The sequence below is a fragment of the Amblyomma americanum genome, chromosome 10 (assembly GCF_052857255.1).
Source record: "Amblyomma americanum isolate KBUSLIRL-KWMA chromosome 10, ASM5285725v1, whole genome shotgun sequence".
Classification (NCBI taxonomy): domain Eukaryota; kingdom Metazoa; phylum Arthropoda; class Arachnida; order Ixodida; family Ixodidae; genus Amblyomma; species Amblyomma americanum.
In genome coordinates this window covers 49,737,140-49,756,116 of record NC_135506.1, presented here as the reverse complement: position 1 = coordinate 49,756,116, position 18,977 = coordinate 49,737,140, and the positions used below count along the sequence as shown (strand labels likewise).

The following is an 18,977-nucleotide window of genomic DNA, read 5'->3' as shown; positions in this document are numbered from 1 at the left end:
CTGGACGTCATGGTGGAGCGACGTGATGACCGCCTATCATTCAAGGTGTACAGAAGGACACGCACACAGGCCAATACCTTCACTTTAATTCAGTCCATCCTACGTGCCATAAGCGCTCCGTCGTTTCTACCCTCGTCCGTCGTGCGGAAGAATATGCTCGAAACCCGAAGAAAAAGCCTCTGACATACGCCAAGTGCGACGCGAGCTCAACAATTGTGGCTGCCCACAGCACTTCGTGAACGCTGTAATACAGCAGACAACGAGACCAGCTCAGCCCGTTCGCCTACCTTGCCGTGACCGAGCTGCAATACCCTATGTGTCAGGCGTGAGCGAGTCATTGGCTCGCGTTTTTCGCACCTACGATGTGCATATAGCTCACGTGCCTGCGTGCAAGCTTCGTCACGAGTTGGTGTCCGTAAAGGACAAGCTAAAAAAGGAAAAGTTTCCCGGAGTAATTTATAAAATCCCCTGCTCAGACTGCGATCACTCCTACATAGGTGAAAGCGGAAACTTTGAAAGACGGCTGAATGAGCACAAGAATGATGTCAAGAAAAAGAAGGCTTGTTCCAACGCACTGGCTGAACACGTTGAGTACACGAAGCATGATATCGCTTGGGAAGAAGCGGCAATTATCGGCCGTGAAAAAAACTGGATGTCACGCCAATATCTGGAGTCTTTGTTTATCCAGACAACAGATCAGACGCTCAATCGCAACATCGGCAATCTACCGCCCTCGTACGCTAGATGCCTGCGACGATTAGCACAACGTACTTAAGCTTTGTGTGCGAAATTTTTCCATCAGTGAACAAGACTTCCGTGTGGAAGTCGAAACGTCCTTCCATCTTGACAACACCTTTTGGTCGGCGCTTCGTTATTTTCGCCAATGTATTCACCCGACCAGACGAGATTTCGTCAAACCTTAGATTTCAAAACATAAATACCCACGAAAGCAGCAGATTGGACATCCGTCGCCGTAGCTCAGTTGGTAAGAGCACCGGACGCGATATTCGGAGGTCGTGGGTTCGGATCCCACCGGCGGTATGGTTGTTTTTTCTGCTGCTTTATAAGTAATTTTGTTTAAAAAAACTAATTGATTGGCACTAGATATTAAAAAAAACATTCCCCTATGCACCTTGATTTCGGTGACTGTTGGCTTCTTTAATATATATATATATTTCGCAAACGATTAGGGCGAAACATTCGCCGCGCGTTCTTAGCCGCCCTACACCGCTGACTTCATGTGGACAATCTGGGCGAGCCCTCTCATTGGGCCTGCCCAGTTGTGATGGGGCACTGCGAGGTGTAGTGCGGACCTGATTTTTGGCGCGCGAGCACTACTCAGCACTGTCAATATCAACCAGTAATCTCGTGGCTTGCATGGCCTTGATGTTGACCTTGGCCAACCTGCAGAAATACTTCCTCCACCGGGTTTCGAACCCGTGGCGGCGCTAATAGATCAGCTTCGCTGGCCACTGCACGAGAGCAATGTATATACGCTATCGCAGCAGCCGATCACGCCCCGTGCTAAACTGCAACACTCTCTTGCGCTGTGCACATGCACATCGTCGTCGCCATCAACTTCCGTCAGTACGCAAACGTTTTCGCCCGTTTTACTCGGTTTAACTACTTATAACCCGAACTTTTTTACATTTGTTTTGTTGTCGGCACGCACGAGTTTGGGGGGGGAGGGGGGGGGGGCTGGTTAGTCCTGGTTAGTCGCGAGTTTTCTTTTTTTTTCACTGGGTAGGCTCTTGAAACCTAATTTGCGCGTTCCGCCCCCATCGTTGTTTGGCTGCTCCAAGCGAGGGTGCTAAAATGGATATGAACCGAAATATGGCCCTGCTTTCGATTATCAAGCCACGAGCTCATTTAGAACGCCTGAGGCTGGTTGGGTAACTTTGCCAGTTCTACGTGAGTTTCCTGTGCTTTTTGTGCTTAGTTTCTTCGCTCTAGCATCACTATTGTGACTGGCGGAATGTAGAGTGCAGCGTCCAGGAGCTGGCCAGTGCTCCTGTGCCTCACTGCTTCACCGTGCTTTTCGCACTCTTCACGGTGTTGAGACAAGCCCGTGTCTTTATCGTGCGTAGTCCGTGCGGGGCGGGGAGCGGGGCCGCGCTTTAAAGGTTCGGAGCATTTGCAGCGGCGTGTGGGCACAGAAGCGACAGACGCACTGAGTTCATACACGTAACGGAGCCGTTGGTGTGTCTGTCTGCAATGTGCAGGATCCCAGCAGGCAGCGCAGGACCTCGTGGGCACTGTGCTCGAAGGAAATGCGTCGACCGAGGATGGGGCGCCAACAGGGGCAGAGCCCTCGCGAGCCGCCGGAGATTGCCGCGGCGACGGTGCGAATGGAGGTGGTGGTGGCAGCGGAGTTGGTGATTACACCGGAGTTGGTGACGACAGCGGAGTTGGTGACGACAGCGGAGTTGGTGACGACAGCGGAGTTGGTGACGACACCGAAGTTGGCTACTTTCCAGGAGTTGGCTACTTTCCCGGAGCTGGCTACTTTCCCGGAGCTGGCTACTTTCCCGGAGCTGGCTACTTTCTCGGAGTTGGCTACTTTCCCGGAGTTGGCTACTTTTCCGGAGCTGGCGACTATCCCGGTGTTGGCGACTACCCCGGAGTTGACGACTACCCCGGACTTGACGACTACCCCGAAGTTGGGGACTACCCTGTGTTGGCGACTAACCCGGAGTTGACGACTACCCAGGAGTTGACGACTACACCGGAGTTGACGACCATCCCAGAGTTGACGACTATATTAGCCTTGTTGATTATTTTAGCATTGTTGACTATTTTAGCTTTGTTGACTATGTTATACCTTGTCAACTAGTTGACTATGTTAGACGTTGTTAGCGTCTGTTTTAGTTAGGCATGCATGCAAAAACGACCGAAGGTCATTTCCGGAAACATGTTACCCTAAGATTTCATAACGTTCATAGTTGTGAATGTTATCAGAATTTAGCGCGTGCCACAAGAAAGACCGCGCTGAATGTTTTTTTATTGACAAGGGTCGCACAGGTTCACCCGCAAAATTTAGGGAGTTAGGGATCCCTTCGTCTCCCCTACGATTCACCCGGTGTGCGCGGCACGCAGAGCCCGAGAGGCTGGAACAAAAGCAGCTGAACGTAGCACGAACAGCTGACTGCAAACGTACGTGGCGCCACCTTACACGGCAGCCACCGATCGTTAAATGCATGTCTGCATCGTCTTTGGTCAACCATAAATTGTAAATTAAGTTTAGGTTATAGGCTGGACCGTCTTGCCAACGGGGAAGTGTTTGTCGAAGCTCGGTCTCACGGTGAGTCTGACAACAAGCAAATTTTTCGCACCGACTGTCTTTTCAATGATTGTGAAGACGTTCACTAAGGCCAACCCAGTGTAGCTATGTCAGCACTTGCACAATCAACATAGATCCGCCAGCCGAACAAAACTGAAATAGACAGCTAATGTACCCTAGCAGGTTTGCACGGATCTTCTGAGATAGGTGCCTTATCTTTCCGTTAGCTATATGTTTTCGACTGGCATCCGTTCGAACTTAGCTGCCCGGCTAAACAGACGGAGGTTGCGCGACACTGATATCGCTGCAAATTTTGAATAACAGAGGGCGCTATAATGTCTCAGAGTTCAGTTTTTATTCCTTCAAAGCAGGGTTGAGTAGTTTTGCAGTGCGAGACTGCATTAAACAAACGGTGCAATGCAAGTTAATCTTGATCTGTGCTCAGGAAGCAGGGACAGAAGCCGCCGCTCTGAGACGAATAATCCTCACCGCCCGCGCGACAAGCCTGACAGCTTCGCAGCTACGCTCACTCGTAGGCACTCGGCTCTTCGTCCCACATGAATACGGGCGCCATAGGAAAAGCAAAAAGCTTCCATCACGTGAATCGCTTAGTTCAAATCATCCGCCGTGCTATAATCTAACGCATCCTGCCGATATTCTCGAAGAATGATATTTTATAAGAGCATTCAAGCCTTTTGTCTCTTGTTTTTTTTTATCTTTTATCAAAAAAACTTTTGCTGCATTGCTCCTTGGAGTGTGAATGCCTGTGACCACAGTAGTGATGGGAAACGAACCCCTCAGGTGCCCTGCGAAATGTCTGATCCCTCGATATGCGCTTAGAGTGCAGTTCTCTACCACAGAACAGCATGCTGCGATTGGTATTGTCACCGGGCCGAGCCTTTTCTTAATCTACAGCAGAAATCGCTGCGCAAATCACGCGCAAACAAACCGGCAGGAAATTTTCATGACAGCTTGTATAGCGTGAAAAATATCTTTAGTCTTTATGACCACGCCTGACTCGACGCACTACATGGTATTGTGTGAAGTCCAGTGACGAAAAAGGCAATATATCTAACCACAAAAGTGTATATCTCTGTGACAGTGACCGAGAAATATGCGCGGCGATCAGCCGCCATGCCGGAATGACGATCCGCCTTTTTCACGAGATCTGCGCCCTCTGGAAAGTGGCGAAAATTCGTCTGCTACTGGTTGAAATCAAACGCTCAGACGCAGGCGCCGTCTGGTTCCACGAGGGGCCAGCTGCGCTTACGAAGTGGCGTGTGTGTGCCGTATGCGCTTGACAGCTACCGCCATCTGTCGCATACGCCTGTCACATCAACTGCGCGTGCGCAATAAGAGCATGCGGTTTCATTTTAAACTAGTGGAGCTGGCGGAGAATTCGCGCGCATGTGGAGAGCGGCCTTGTGAGCAAGGCGGATTATCTTTTCCACCCATGGTAGCTGGCGCGCTCAAAAGTTACACGCGCACCCCCATTTCGTTGCAGCCAATAACCAATAATCGGCGTAGGTTTTTCCTTCAGCCCAGTTACACCCGCTTAGCCCTCAGAGAGCGGCATATGTCATGTGCTCCATTATTGTTTACGTTCCCGGCATTCAATTTGTTAAACACAGTTACTGTTTTGTTGGCACCGCCGACGGCACAGCCTCGAGAAAAAGCCCTATTTCTCCTGACTGTCGTACCATCACTGTTGTAAATAAACTTATGTTCATAGTTCCTGAATCTACGCCTCTGCCTCGTTTATTCCATTTCGTTGTCAACTACACAACTTCGGTAAAGCAGTCTGCGGGAAGAAAAAACGCTGGTGAGTCTGTCCAGAGTTGTTCAACATTTGAGCCTTTTTATTTACAGGAGCGCCTCGGCCACTGAGCTCTGAAAACAGAACAAGTGTGGTATTTTCAATAAAAGAGTGTCTCAAATCGGACTTCGTGCATAACAATCGAAATAACGGCTGCAAAAGCCTGAGTGGGATTCACTAGCAGCGCCTGGCATATCGGACCCCCCCCCCCCCCCATGCATTTGGTCTGCGGACAGAGAGGACTTGGGAGATCTCGACCAGATTAGACGAAAGATAGATGCGCAGCCCACTGCGATTAACATGCACCCTGAATTTCATAGGAAAAGAAGCAAGGCTAGGGCGAACGCCATCGGGAGACCATATGGGGTGCTATGAGAGAAGCAGTTTACGTGGACGCGGCAGGACTGTCAACGGGATATCAACGATAGCATGCAAGGGTGTGGAAGGGAAATTAGATAATGGGACATGAATTCTATGCCAGCTAGGAATCGCCCAGGCTGAGGAAACGGCGATTGCTTTGGCGATTGTTTCCAGGAATGTCTCGTGTGTAATTACGAACTCCCAGACTTCATCTCGTCACTATACCAGAGGAAGGATTGGTAAACACGCAAACAGAATGCTCAGAACTGAGGAAGATAGGGTTTCAATAAATCCCGTCATATGTACGTACTCCAAACAACTCTGCCGATGTTGGAAACCAAGGCGCTCACGCCGCTGTCCGCGCGCTTTTACCCCGGGTCCCGCAACATACGCAGGAAAAAATTTATTCTGACACACTATTAAGCTATGCAGCTTTACTCCAACATTTAAGATTAAAAGATAAAGTATAAGCCAAACCGCACAAAAATGTAAACAGTGAGCAACGGGTCATACTACGCAAATGCCAATGGAATACTTACAACCTTTGTCCCTAAATTTCGATACAGAGTCCATTTAAAAATGCCCTTAACATGTAAATCATTTGTACAGCACCCTTTCGAAATAGTCTCCCTTGCAGTCTATACACAGATTCCAACGCTTCTTGAGGTCTTGGAAACAGTTGGAGAACGCTTGTTTTGGCAGGGCTGTCAGCTCCTTTGCGGCTTCTTTAATGGACTCCACGCTCCACCTCCAGCGACCTTTTAGGGCTCTCTTCAGACGAGGAAACAGCAAAAAATCGCATGGGGAGATGTCAGGCGAGTAAGGCGGATGGGCAAGTACGTAATGTTGTGCTCGCACTGAGAGCAGTGTGCGGTCTTGCATTAACGTGGAGAAGACGCCATTCTCCAGACGCCCATATGTAAGGGCGACGGCGTGGCAGTGCATCACGTATGAGTTGGAGGATGCAGATACAAAACTCCCGATTCACCGTCTGCCCTTGTGGGACGAACTCGTGGTGTATGACACCTCTGGCATCGAAAAAAAAATTCAGCATCGTCTTTGTTTTGGTCTTGTGTCGCCGCACCTTTCTCGACGCTGGAGAGCTTGTGGACCGCCATTCGGCTCTTTGCTCCTTTGTTTGAGGATTGTATTGAAAACACCATGATTCGTCTTCAACAATGAAGTTGACGAATGCAGCATTTGCCCTGCCTCGGAGAGCAAATCAGCGCTCACTGTTGCCCGCGTGTTCTCCTGGTCCTGTATGAGGGAGTGCGGCACAAGTCTGGCATTCGGCATAGCTTTCCCGAAGTTCTCACGCAAAACTTGGTGGCATGTCTCACTAATGTCGAGAGCATCTGATGGCATGCGGAGTGCAATGGTGCGGGATTGCTGTACGATTTCCCTGATCCGAGCCACGTTATTTTCATTCCATGAGTTTGAAGCGCGCCCCTGCCTTGTCTCGTTGCCGTAAGCGTCACGAAGGAGCTCAAACGTCCGTGTGGCTTTCTTGCCAAGGTTCACACAGAATTTTATGTGTACAGGCTGTTCGAGGTGGATGTCCATCTCTCTAAATTCACTCACAGTAGAATGCGCAGACAACTAGTGACAACGTTTATTTCTTCAAGTAGTGCCATCTAGTGGCTGCCACAGCAATTAACATAAATTGCTCAGGTTAGCCTAAATAAATGGCGCTACACATGCGCACCACAACTTGCTTCGGGGAATCATTTCTAGAGAAGAAAATAAATCAATCTCGAAGCTTTACGGACAAATGTTGTTTATAAATCCCGTCAAGATCAGCTAGATGTTTCTAAATTCTTACGATCCGCACTGCGCCTTCTGCGGTGAAGTGAATAACTTATACCATGATATATGTTATCCACTTCTTCGCGTGCGCCCAAACCATGGTACCACGGTATGGGCCATGCCAGAGAGAGAGAGAGAGAGAAACCGTTTAATGGAAAAGCAGAGAAATTTTCCGACGCGTAAAAATCGCTGGTATGCTACTGTGCTTATTCCAGAAAAACACCGCTATACCATGAATCAATAACGAGCAACTCAGGACAGGGAGGCGGCGCTGTCCAGCTAACATTCGGAGTGCCAGCTTTTGCTGGTGAACCGGGCAAGAGCGGCGGTAAAACCCAATGGCTCCTGGAAAATTTAAAATTTAAAACTGTTTTTTTTTTGGGGGGGGGGGGGTAAAGAAATGGCGCGGCATCTGGAAAGAGGGCCCACCCAAACTTCCTATCGATTAAAGGTCTCTTTCGCTCTCTCTGCATCTCACTCTCCCTAAATGAAAAAAAATTAGCTGCGGTTTAACTACTGCTGAACCTGGTTAGAGAGCGAAAGCTGTGGTGTGCCGGGCAAGTAGACGCGGCTTGGCGTCTATAACACAGAGTGGGTTCTCTGCACTAGATAGGCAGTGCGCCCACCCTGCCACCCGGTGGCAGTTAAATTGATGGTTGATCGCGAGTGGTTGTCACCCAATTAATGCTGCGGCGTATATATTCCTCCATACTAACGTCACAACTTTCTTAAATTGGTTTTTGGGGAAAGGAAATAGCGCAGTATATGTCTCATGTATTGTTGGACACTTGAACCGCGCCGTAAGAGAAGGGATAAAGGAGGGGGTGAAAAAAAGGAAGAAAGAGGTGTCGTAGTGGAAGGCTCCGGAATAATTTCGACCACTTGGGGATCTTTAACGCGCGCTGAGATCGCACGGTACTCGGGCGCCTTTTGCGTTTCGCCTTCGTCGAAGCGCGGCCGCCGTGATCGGGTTCGAAACCGGGTTACTCCGGCTAAGTAGCATTTACATGAATGCGACAGAAGTTGACTGCAGTCCAGTTTTTGAGGGAAAGTGCAAAACGTCGAGGAAGAAAGTACATGACAAGTCACGGCTTTGCTTCTCAAAACGAGCTCTTTCTCTAGGTAAGTCGACTCAAGACGTGTTCTGCTGCATTCATGTAAACGCGGCTATAGGTTCACTGAGGTCGTTATGATTCCACGGCAGTCGCTACGGACGTAGCGAAAATGTGGACCCTTTCAAATTCCTGGAAGTCAGCACTCTCTGCACAGCGAAAAGCTCTCCCGGTTGCAGGGCTTCAGCACTCCTTTTGGTGGCGCAAATCAGGTGCAGCGGTGAATCACCTATTCTCAGAAAAATTCCGCGCCTAGTCGGGATGAGTGCCTGTATGCCAAGCTTCATCTTCGCAGAGAAAAAAAAAAAAGTCCTCCCCGCACCCTGCGCTGGCGTGGTCGTTTTGCATCGCGTCGTCTGCTAAGTTGACGTTTTAGTGTGTTTCTCGCGGCTACCGCATGGTGGCACCATGCTCTTCCGCAAAACGCGGGAACCATGGTTATCGTCATCTCCGCCACCACAGCGGAGAGCTGCGCCTGTTGTGAACGCTTGGAAAGTTCAAGCATCGCTGTGGTCCGACGGTCAGGAGAGATTTGCCAGCTTAGCTTGACTTCATCGGCAGTAGAAGTGTCAGCGACGTTGTCAGCGTGCCATGGAAGGTGAGTACTAGCAGACGATAGTAGATAGGGAAAGATTCGTGAACGCTCGAAGCCGTATGGCCGGCCATTTGCTTCGTCAGTGTTTGTTCGCACGTGCGCGGACAGATGTAACGGAGAAAACGCTGACCATTTCGCACATCGCTTGATCCCCTGCGCACATTTCGACGTGTGTTCACGTCGGTCGCTATCGCTGATGCGGACGAGCTTGAACATGACGTGATTTTCCCTCAGTTTGTGCTAAGTGAAGCACGAACGCGGTTAGCGAAGATCAGGGCGGGCTGCTTTTACGCCTGTCCGCAGTGCACCAATGAAACCTCGCATTTGGTTCGCTTGATTCGCGATATTTTTTTCTTTTATAGCATCATCATTTACAGACCCAGTTGTCCGCCACAGGGGAAGCCACGCTTCGTCTGATAAAACCGTCAGGGAAGCGTTAATTCATCGCAATGGCTCTGTCATCGTGATATGTGCCTGGCAGGCAACAAGCGCTGGCGTGTTATTAGTCTTGTTCCTAGCGTTCGCTGTTACGGCGCAGTCGGCACGGGCTGTTTGTGCGCGCTGTTTTCGTAGATGTGCGATCTACACTGAATGCTGTAGATGCAAATGTACGCACTCGTTGGTTTGCAGGTAATTGGGTAATTAATGAACTCGCGCCGAATACACTGCTTTTCAATCGGACGCATGAAATTTCTTATATATTAATGACCCCTCGCGCGGGTATTTTCGGTATATGTTGTCCGGCGGTTTGTGCACGAGCTCGGTAGTTTAATTGATTCCACCACGCACGCTTCGGCAGGGGCAAAGTGTCGCAGCGTCTGTGATTTCAGATTTCGATGCGCGCTTAGGAACCCTGTGCGGTCGATGTCCCTTGTGTTTATTATTATATTTTTTGGCGTTAGAAAGCGTTTTTGAGCCTAGCATTTGTCCCGTCGGTATCTTTTCGCTGTCCCTCGTGTTTTTTTAGAGCTAGTAACCATGTTTTAGCCTAGCATTTATCCCGTCGGTATCTTTTTTTAATGAATTCGGAACACAGGGGTCTCATAGACGTGTTCGGACAACGCACTGCACTAAGAGCATTTCTGATAATGTAGGGAGCGACGTAACAATGGAGAAAGGGGTCTATCCCGGACCATAGGGGGAATCGAATAGCTCCTTTTATCTAAACTCGCAGACAGATTTTTGTGGCTATGCAGCCAAGGCTAGGCAAGAAAGTGAAGGAGGCGCGCCTTTGCCCACGAACTATGGGGGATGGGTTGTCATTTATTGCGGCCAGGGAAGCGGCGGGACGAAAGGGGAGATGGTGCAAGCTCACCAAGTCGGCGATAAGCCACTCCTCTTGACAATGGAACAAAGCCCTGTCACCTAGCTCCTTGGCTGCACAGCCACAAAAAGCTGTCCGCGAGTACACCACTCTCTGCTTAGTCATGCTAGCAGACTTACGAGAATCGGCCGAGGGCACTGGCTGGAAGGGGGTCCTTTGACAGGAAAAAGCCGCTGCGTTCTTAAGTTGTACCCGACTATAGTAACCATGTTTCAGACAGCGAATGAAAAGCACATACTAGCCCGTCACGTTAACCCCTTCAGTCAGCAGAGCACGAAGTGAAAACGTGGTTTCTGAACGAGGGTTTTTGGTTGGAAAACGTCTCCCTGTTTGCGGAAAACAGAAAAGCGCTTCAACTTTTTCGATGTCGGCGGATATCTGACTGCGCCATGAGGAAGTGAGAGAGAGAAATGATTGGCTCCGGACTGCATAGAATCCCGGCCTTGAAGCGATGCATAAAGAGGTGTGCTGTGTGATATTGTTGCACATTAAAGAACCCCAGGCGGTGGATAATATTCCGGAGCCCTCCGCTACGGCACCCCTTTCATTCGGGTGTAGGAAAAAATATCCCCGGAAAAAAAGTCCGCAAGTGAAATTTTACTCGAACAGTGAATTCTTTGGGAACCCACTTGAAAAAAAATTGACTTCTTTATTGAACTCTTTTTTGAAACATTTTGACAGATTTGCCTCTCTGGTTGGGTTGGAAGACGAGGTAACGAGCGTTAGCTGTTTGGTAGCGCCATCTATCGTCCATGCGATTACCACGTGATTGAGTTGCCCAGTGCTAACGTCAGGGCCGCCATGTTATGCCTAACCATAACTAAATATTAACCCAATTCGGCTATATTGGTGTCTAACACGTTCTACTCATCGAGCCCGTTACGAATATGCCATTAGTTACATCATGACCTTATTGGGTAATCAATTATAAGTAAATGAATATAAGCCTAACCATTACTAAACATTGACTTCATTAGTTATTTTTGTTGTCTAACGTGTTTACTCATCTAGATGATTCCAAATATGTAATTCGTTTTGTCATGACCCCATTAATTAGAGTTATAATTGATTAAACACAGTCACGTGCTAGTTAATTATGATGTTACCAATTGGGTGTCTATATCGATTTATTTTGGGGGCCGCCATCTTGAATTCGTCGGACTTAGAAAATTTCACGCCGAAGGGAGGTGCAAGCAGACTCCAAGAAATTGTGCCACGGCGTGTGGGTGGCGGTGGTCTGAATGTTCAAGCGGGTACAGACTTACAGTCGCCTGTCGGCTGTTGTTACGCCTGAGTCAGTGATTTAAATTTTTTGTGGCTCTAGCACTGTTCTATATAAGGCCAATGTCCTCTAAAGACTTCAAGGGTGATTGCAGCACTCATCACTACTCAGTCCTGGAGCCCTGAGAGTACACTGTGGCAGCCAATACGTTTGTCATAGCACCAGCGGCGGGATGAATGCCCGGAATCTGTTCATTGTTTAGCTACTTTTATGCCGGAGGGTGGAGTCGCTGTATAGCGTACAATGTTGCATACCTGTAGTCCTGTGTCCTCTATCAAAAGTAACCGAGTGGACCCTACGCATCACAGGGGGATAAGTGCGAGGCGTTCGCCAGAGTTACCATGTTCTAGCTGTTTACCCGCTCGTACTCTCAGGTGCCGGAAACATGTATCAAAGCAGTCTGGTATTTCACGGGGAGCTTCTTGCATTATTCACTTAGGGACGATCACAATTAAAGCACCTCTGTTGCCATCACGCTTAGCACAGCACCAGTGGGGACTAGTATCCAGTCTAGAGTGAACTGTATACCGGTACTGCACGTGACTTAATGCACTTTGAGCACCAGGCCTACGGGGAACCGGTAGATACATGGGCGGCAGTGGTGGTCAAACTTCTGTCTGCCATATGCGAGGCGGATGCTCAAGTCCTAGGGAGCTACCGGACGTTTGGGGATATTTTTTCCTAATTCGAATATGGGGCTGTTTTTCCCAGAACTCCTTTCAGTCTCCCTTCTTTTATTGTTTCCTTCCTCCTTCCCCCACCTTACCCCAAAGCCGATTCTTGCCGGTTCACACTACGAATTGTCGGTCCATGGCCTGTGCATGATGTGTTCATACGTCACTACAAACTGGTCTGCGGTTCGATGATCGCACGCGGACATGCTGGACCAAAAAAGCGGACGATGTACTGGACTAATGAAAGTTTTAGAGCGATTGGCAACGCTGGGAAGCAGTAAAAAGAAGGAGACCAGCTTTTGTCCACGTGCAAGCATTCTATCTCTGTGTCCTGTAGGCTACCCCAGCCCTACCGACTCCGTCTCTCCAACTTTTCCCCTCTGTGCCCCTTGCCAACTCAAGGATGAATCAGCAAATGCACCCCTCGAAGGAGTTCCTTACCAATTCTCTCCCTCTCATTGATGATCGGTCCCTTTGGGCTGGTTAGCGTGAAATCGCAGGGAGTGGCAGATGAATGGGGAAAACTTAGAGATCACTGCAGAGACTGCATTGGAGAAATGCAAAAGAGAGAGAGAGAAATAACTTTAATTTGCACCTGTCACAAATGAAGGGGGGAGAAGGCTTAAGCCTAAACTCCCATTCATTCCCCTAACCGTCGGCCAGAATTTCTTGGGACTTGGTGGCAATCAGGACGAGACCGATTACTTTGCGTTGTTCTTCTGCTTCATGGTTGAGCAGTAAGGTCTCGCAGGAATGTACAATTCTATTCGGGTCATTAGAGAAAGGGCAGGTGCAGACTATGTGGACTAGATGTGCAATGCTATTGCAGTGCATACATCTAGGATTAAGACTTCTGGATGCCATTTACTGTGCAGTTGAGGGTTCGGAAACCGGTTTGCAATTTCCTCTGCCTGATTTACTCTTTCCTACTGAACTGTTCATCTGCTGCTGGATAGGTCTTACGACCGAGCTTATAATGAGAAATTATTTCATGGAATGTTGTGAGTTTGTCACCCGATGGGAGGTGTTCCTCGCGGGAAGGTGGCGTGTCAGCGGCGATGGACTGGAAAGTGAGCCCTCGGGCAGTCCCGTGCACCTTCTCGTTTCCCCACAGGCCCTGATGAGCCGGAGACCAGACCAGTGAGAATAGCTCTGATGATACTTGTGCTTCTCTCAGAATTTTGGCGACTGTAGCAGAAATTCTGCCCATGTCATAATTCTTATTGGCTGCCTAGAGTCACCCACAATTGCCCTTTTACCGTTTTGTATTATTGCTAGAGCAATGGCAACTTCTGCCTCAGTTGCACTTGTGTTTTTAACGGTGTAGTACGAGACCGGGTCTCCACTCTCACGAACCACTACTGCTGTGTGTGCTCCCTTGCAATCATATTGGGCAGCGTCCGTGTAGAGCACATCGGATTTACCTTGAAATTTGCCCTGTAGGGCCATAGCCCTGTCTTTGCGTCTACCTTCGTGAATACCGGATGCATGTTCTTTGGCAGCGGTGGAATTTTGAGTCCATCCCTGGTTGCTCTAGGTACGTTATCTGTCCGCTTTGAACACTCAGAGGGTTCGAACCCCAGGCGCTCCATAATTTTCCTTCCAGTTTTGATTTTTAAAAGACTTTGATGCTGCGACAATACGGCGGCTTCTATGCGCTCATTGAAAGTGTTGGAGAGATCTAGCCTTAGAAGTTTTACTGTCGAAGTGTTCGGAGGAAGACCTAGTGTGGTTTTCATCCCTTTTCTGATTATGATTTGAATTTTGTCCTTTTCTGCTTTGGCAAGTTTGAGATAGGGGGCAACTTATAGCACTCGGCTTATGCTGAAAGAATGAACCAATCTCAAAAGATTGGCCTCCTTCATCCCTGCTTACTTGTTAGAAATGTGCTTAAGTAGCCGGCACGTCAGGCTGGTACTTGCTTCGAGTGTCATGGTAGTTTGTATTTTTGCAATTTGCTTGTATGCTTAGCCCTAGGACTCGAGTACTGTCTACCGTCAGAATGGCATTGCCATTCACTCGCCGAGCAATATCACAGCTCTTGCAAGAGGGACTGTTTCTTTTACCTTTTTTGGGATGACAGAAAAAGAGCCTCTAATTTTTCTGCCGAGCATTTTAACGCAATCGGCTCGAGATATTTCTCTATTACATCTATGGCTCTGTGAAGTGTGCTTTCAATCTGTCCATCGCTACCCCTGCTCACCCACAGCGTCAAATCGTCCGCCTATATGGTGTGATGCAGATTGGTGGTTCCGTCGAGCTGCCCTGGAAGCCCAGTCATCGTTACATTAAACAGGGTCGGAAAGAGAATGGACCTTTACGGCGTCCCTCTAGTCCCAAATTTAATGTTTTCGATTGATTGTCCGCCCAGGCTGATGGTGGCAGTCCGATTTGAGAGAAAGCCTCTTACGTAGTTATGTCTTGACTCTAACATTTAGCACGCTAAGGTTCTTAAGTATGGCTATGTGTTTGACACTATCAAAAGCTTTGGAGACGTGCAGTCCCACAATGACCCTAGTATCAACAGTCTTTTTTTCGGTTACCTGCTCCTTCAGCTGTAGCATGACCTTGCATGCCGATAGGTTTGATCTGAAGCCTATCATGGTATCAGGATAACGATTTTTTATCTTCCATGAATCTATTCAGTCTAGTTTGAATTACATGCTCCATCAATTTTTCAACACAAGATGTGATGGAAGTGAATCTAAGATGCTCAAAGCTGAGGTTCTTCCCTGGCTTCGGAATGAAGACCAGGTTTGCAGCTTTCCACGCATGCGATATCTCTCCCTTGTCCCAGTATTCTTGCATATAGGTTGTAAAATTCCGAATGGAACCGTCGTCAAATTTCCTGAGCATCCTGTTGTTGATTTTGTCTGGTCCGGCAGCTGTTTTGGTTCTTAGGCGGTTAAGAAATGCAAAAACATTAGTATTTGCCGCTACCTTGATGGCTTCTAGTCGACGCCTTTCTACGCCTACTTGCCCACTCCGTTATGATCCAACTGCCGCTCTTGGATCTCTGATGCTACTACTCGACGATGTGTACTTGGTTGTAGGCGTGATGTCATCAGACGTATGGATGACGTCACACTCTTATGCTGTCACATGTTCTCAATAATTAGCCCTATGAAGTAAATAAATCAATCACTGTCATTGATTACAATAATTAATTAGGGTCATTAATGTTTGATGTTAATGACCTATGAATTATGACTCTGACTCGATATTGTTTAATCATTCAATTTATATACTTCACTCCAGTCTTCAGATCTTGACTGGTGACGTCAGCACCGGATGATGTAACGTCCAGCGAAACATTTTGCGGACACTTCCGTTGCCAACATAGCCTAGTAATGCCTTTCATATTAATAACTACGGCTTAATCAGATTAACTGTGGAGTCACGGAAACCGGTCACAAAGACCTTTATGGCAGCCGAAGCATTAGGAAGCATCGAGTTTCTATATATTACCTAGAGGGCAAGCTGGCACCCTTGTCGATGCGAGTTTCTTAAAGGGCATTTCATCCACTGTGTGAATTCCAGGAATACTAAGTATGCATTTTCACGTATTTACATCGTTTTTCATCGAATCAGTCACACAAAACCTGCTTGAAGCTGCATTTATTTCAGTAATTCAGTATAAATACTTCACTAATTACAATTTATCAACCAAACTTTTCTCATTTCAAGATTGCTCATGCACTACCTAACACAAACTTTTGCTCATTTATCACCACAGAACGACATACTCGTACACACAAAATTTGCTGACACAACATAACCATCTTATGCTTTCGCATTAATAATTTGGAACACCTGGGGATCTTTAACGTGCACCGACATGGCCTAGTGCAACGCTCGCTTTCGGAGCCACCCCCTTCCCTGAACCAGTGCTCGCCTTCTTTGCATTTGATTTTTTTTTCTGTCCTCTCTCGTCGTTGCTAGCAGTTTGGACGAAGGCGGCAGAAATTTGTACTAAGGTGGCATTTGGCACTCCATTTTGTTTTATATTATGTATGGGTGGTGTTGTGTACTTGCCTGATTCGATCAAAATTAATCTGAAGTCTTCATCTTCTATGCTGATGGCGAACCAAAACTGCAAGCTTAAAATTTTAAGTAATGATGTAGCGCCATCGTGTGCCCTCCAGACGAAAAAGCACTACAGTGCAGGGAGGCTACAGAGAAACTCACGGGAGAAACGTAAGGTGCAGGGAGGGATGCAGTTGCATGCAACAGTGTTTCCTGCACCCAATTTTGATAAAATAGCCGGGAGAGCCCTTTGGCAATGGTAGAGCACTTGTTCCCCCGGCGGGCACAGATGCTGTCACGGATACTACTCTTACGAAACCGTTTTAAGTTTCGGTCTGCTGTCACCACAGACAATTGAGTTTTCAGGCAGTTCTTTGGGGCAGTACCCCACGCAGACAAAGTGTAAAATAAAACTGACCACCAAATGCCACTTTTGTGCAAAATTGCAGTCAGAAGAAGCAAGCGGTTAGGCCGAGAGAATTTTTTCGATTTTCTCTTATCTACGCAATAGGCAATATATTCGGTAGAAGAGCTCAGTGGCTTTGTGTTTGGAGTCACCACAGTGGGCAGTTTGATTAACTGCGCGACAACGTAATCTCAATACTGCTAACACTTTTTTGATTGTGCGAAAGGCAGCTGGTTGCAGACAGCTTAATTCACCTCCTTGCGGATTTCATCGCGATGAAGCTTGTTTGGCATTTTTTTAGGAGATTGCTGCATTCTCTACCAGGTGAGCACATAGTTCATTTAGTTTGGAAGTATACGGCCGCCACTTGTTAAGTGTCGCCTTAATTTGCTCTGCCATGGGTCTGCTCACGGTGTTTGTGTGAAACTGTGTGAGCATGGCACATTATTCTGTTGCAAAGTGGTCTGTCCCCAGTGTGCTCACACTGGCGATCGAGTTACGAACTTGTTAGGAGCAGTTGCTCTCTTGCCTATCTCCTGACGCCGTGGCACGTCGCGCTTGTTTGTATCCTACGGAGAATTAGCATTATTGTGATTCATGCTGTTGAGCTCCGGTTTACAATCCTGGTAGTGTTGTGGTCAAGTTTTATTATTAATGCATCATGGTGCGCATGGTTTTACTCACAAGAGTGGAACCACGTTAGCTGGACATTGCTATAATTATGACTGATGTACAGTTGTGGACAGAAGTTCGGATTCGTGGGGAAAAAATGCATTCCTTCCTTGCACCCCTAGCCAATCAGTCGATCTCAACTCCAGCTGATGAAGCTTGCATTTTCCCTCAAGCTTCTATAATTTTAATTGACCTAATTTTGTCTAACTGCGCAGAAATAATTTTTTTTCCTGACACCGCATCCCGCTTAGTTTCGTCTTCCATACTTGCCCATTGCCATTGCAAATGATGGGTTCTGTTAAATTTATTTTGTTCGGCTACTGACCCGAAAGACGTGGATAAGATCCCAGCCGCGGCGGTTGCATTTCTATGGAGAAAGTGACTCAGGCCATGAGGGACGCTGTAGTGAAGTGCTCCGGATTATTCCAACCATGTGGTGTTCTTTAACGTGCACTGACATCGCACAGTGCACGGCCTTTAACATTTCGATGGAGGCGAAATGCTTACACAAGCTGAGGCTGCTTTTTATGCTTTCTGACAAGGAGGCTGATCCTTTGCAATAACTTGAAAGTAAAACAGAATTGTCAGATATAAGAGAAATATATTACTGTTGATTCTACAGCATCCTATGCCAAAAAGATATATCAGAAAGTTATAAGGAATCTTCAAGGGCTTGTGAGAAGGTTACTGAGCACCTTTCAGTTTTGATGGCTTGAAGTTCAAATGCATTAAAGGGCCTGATTCTTGTTTACCTAGACAAAACCTATGTGTGGCAGGCTGCAAAAGCACCACTTTGCCACAGAGAATCACATGTTCATGTTGTTGAACACAAAACCTCAAGGAACATATGGTGAACATTTGGCACTTCAGTTTCTGAAATAGGCAATGCCAGTTAAGTAGTAAATGGCAGTGAAAAAGGAGCAATGCTATGGCATGAGGGAAAATTGTTGATTATGGATTCTGTTTTAATTTGGGTGGAAACATCCTTCACACACCTAAATCAAAGAACTGTGCATTATGTTGTAGTGTCTTATCTCTTATTCTCCATGTTATATGTAATACTCTTGCGAAGCCTCAGGCGAGAAGTTTTGTGCCAATTGAAGTAGTGTGCGCGCGATTGTATATTTTTTCGGGAAACTGAAAAGGACGAGGCAATTTATGCAGTTGCAGAAAAACTTTGAGTGCTAGCAGTGTTTGTTTAACCGTATTCTTGGTATTTGTAGCAAAACGTTGCCCGGTGTCATGCTTGCATTGAACATATTATTTAGCAGTTCAGGAGCAGAAAGAGCAGGTCGTCATGATAGGTATCGCTTCTTTATAACCCGGGACATTGACCTTTATAGAAGTATGTTTGTGATGGGCTCATTTATATTAGCTCTCTTTGTCTTGCGGTATACATGGCACTTTAACTGAATGACCAACTAGGTGCACCCCTCATCTGCGTTCATCTTGTGTGTGGACTTGCACTATGAAAATAATTATGACTCTTAAGAGTAGACGTCAGAGTACCTTGTTGTCCGCTTATTTTTCTCTTTTTACTCCTTTTCTCTCTCATTTTGTTGACATTGACATTACAGTGATCACCACATACGATGTTATACATACAGCATTTACACTCATACAT

General features: G+C 47.3%; 3 protein-coding genes across 3 annotated transcripts in view; 2 read left to right on the top strand and 1 right to left on the bottom strand.

Moving 5' to 3' along the window:
• Window positions 1-5,016, top strand: part of LOC144108787 (uncharacterized) — a 31,736-nt gene extending 26,720 nt beyond the window's left edge. Inside the window, exon 2 of the mRNA XM_077641969.1 lies at window positions 2,223-5,016. Coding sequence (XP_077498095.1) covers window positions 2,223-2,833 — 611 coding nt within the window. The 3' untranslated portion in view covers window positions 2,834-5,016. The remainder of the gene's footprint in view (window positions 1-2,222) is intronic.
• Window positions 1-18,977, bottom strand: part of LOC144107669 (major facilitator superfamily domain-containing protein 4A-like) — a 422,352-nt gene that overhangs the window by 274,579 nt on the left and 128,796 nt on the right. The gene's annotated exons all lie outside the window — the stretch shown is intronic.
• LOC144108764 (uncharacterized) overlaps window positions 8,815-18,977 on the top strand; it is a 31,646-nt gene continuing 21,483 nt past the window's right edge. Inside the window, exon 1 of the mRNA XM_077641932.1 lies at window positions 8,815-8,972. Coding sequence (XP_077498058.1) covers window positions 8,966-8,972 — 7 coding nt within the window. The 5' untranslated portion in view covers window positions 8,815-8,965. The remainder of the gene's footprint in view (window positions 8,973-18,977) is intronic.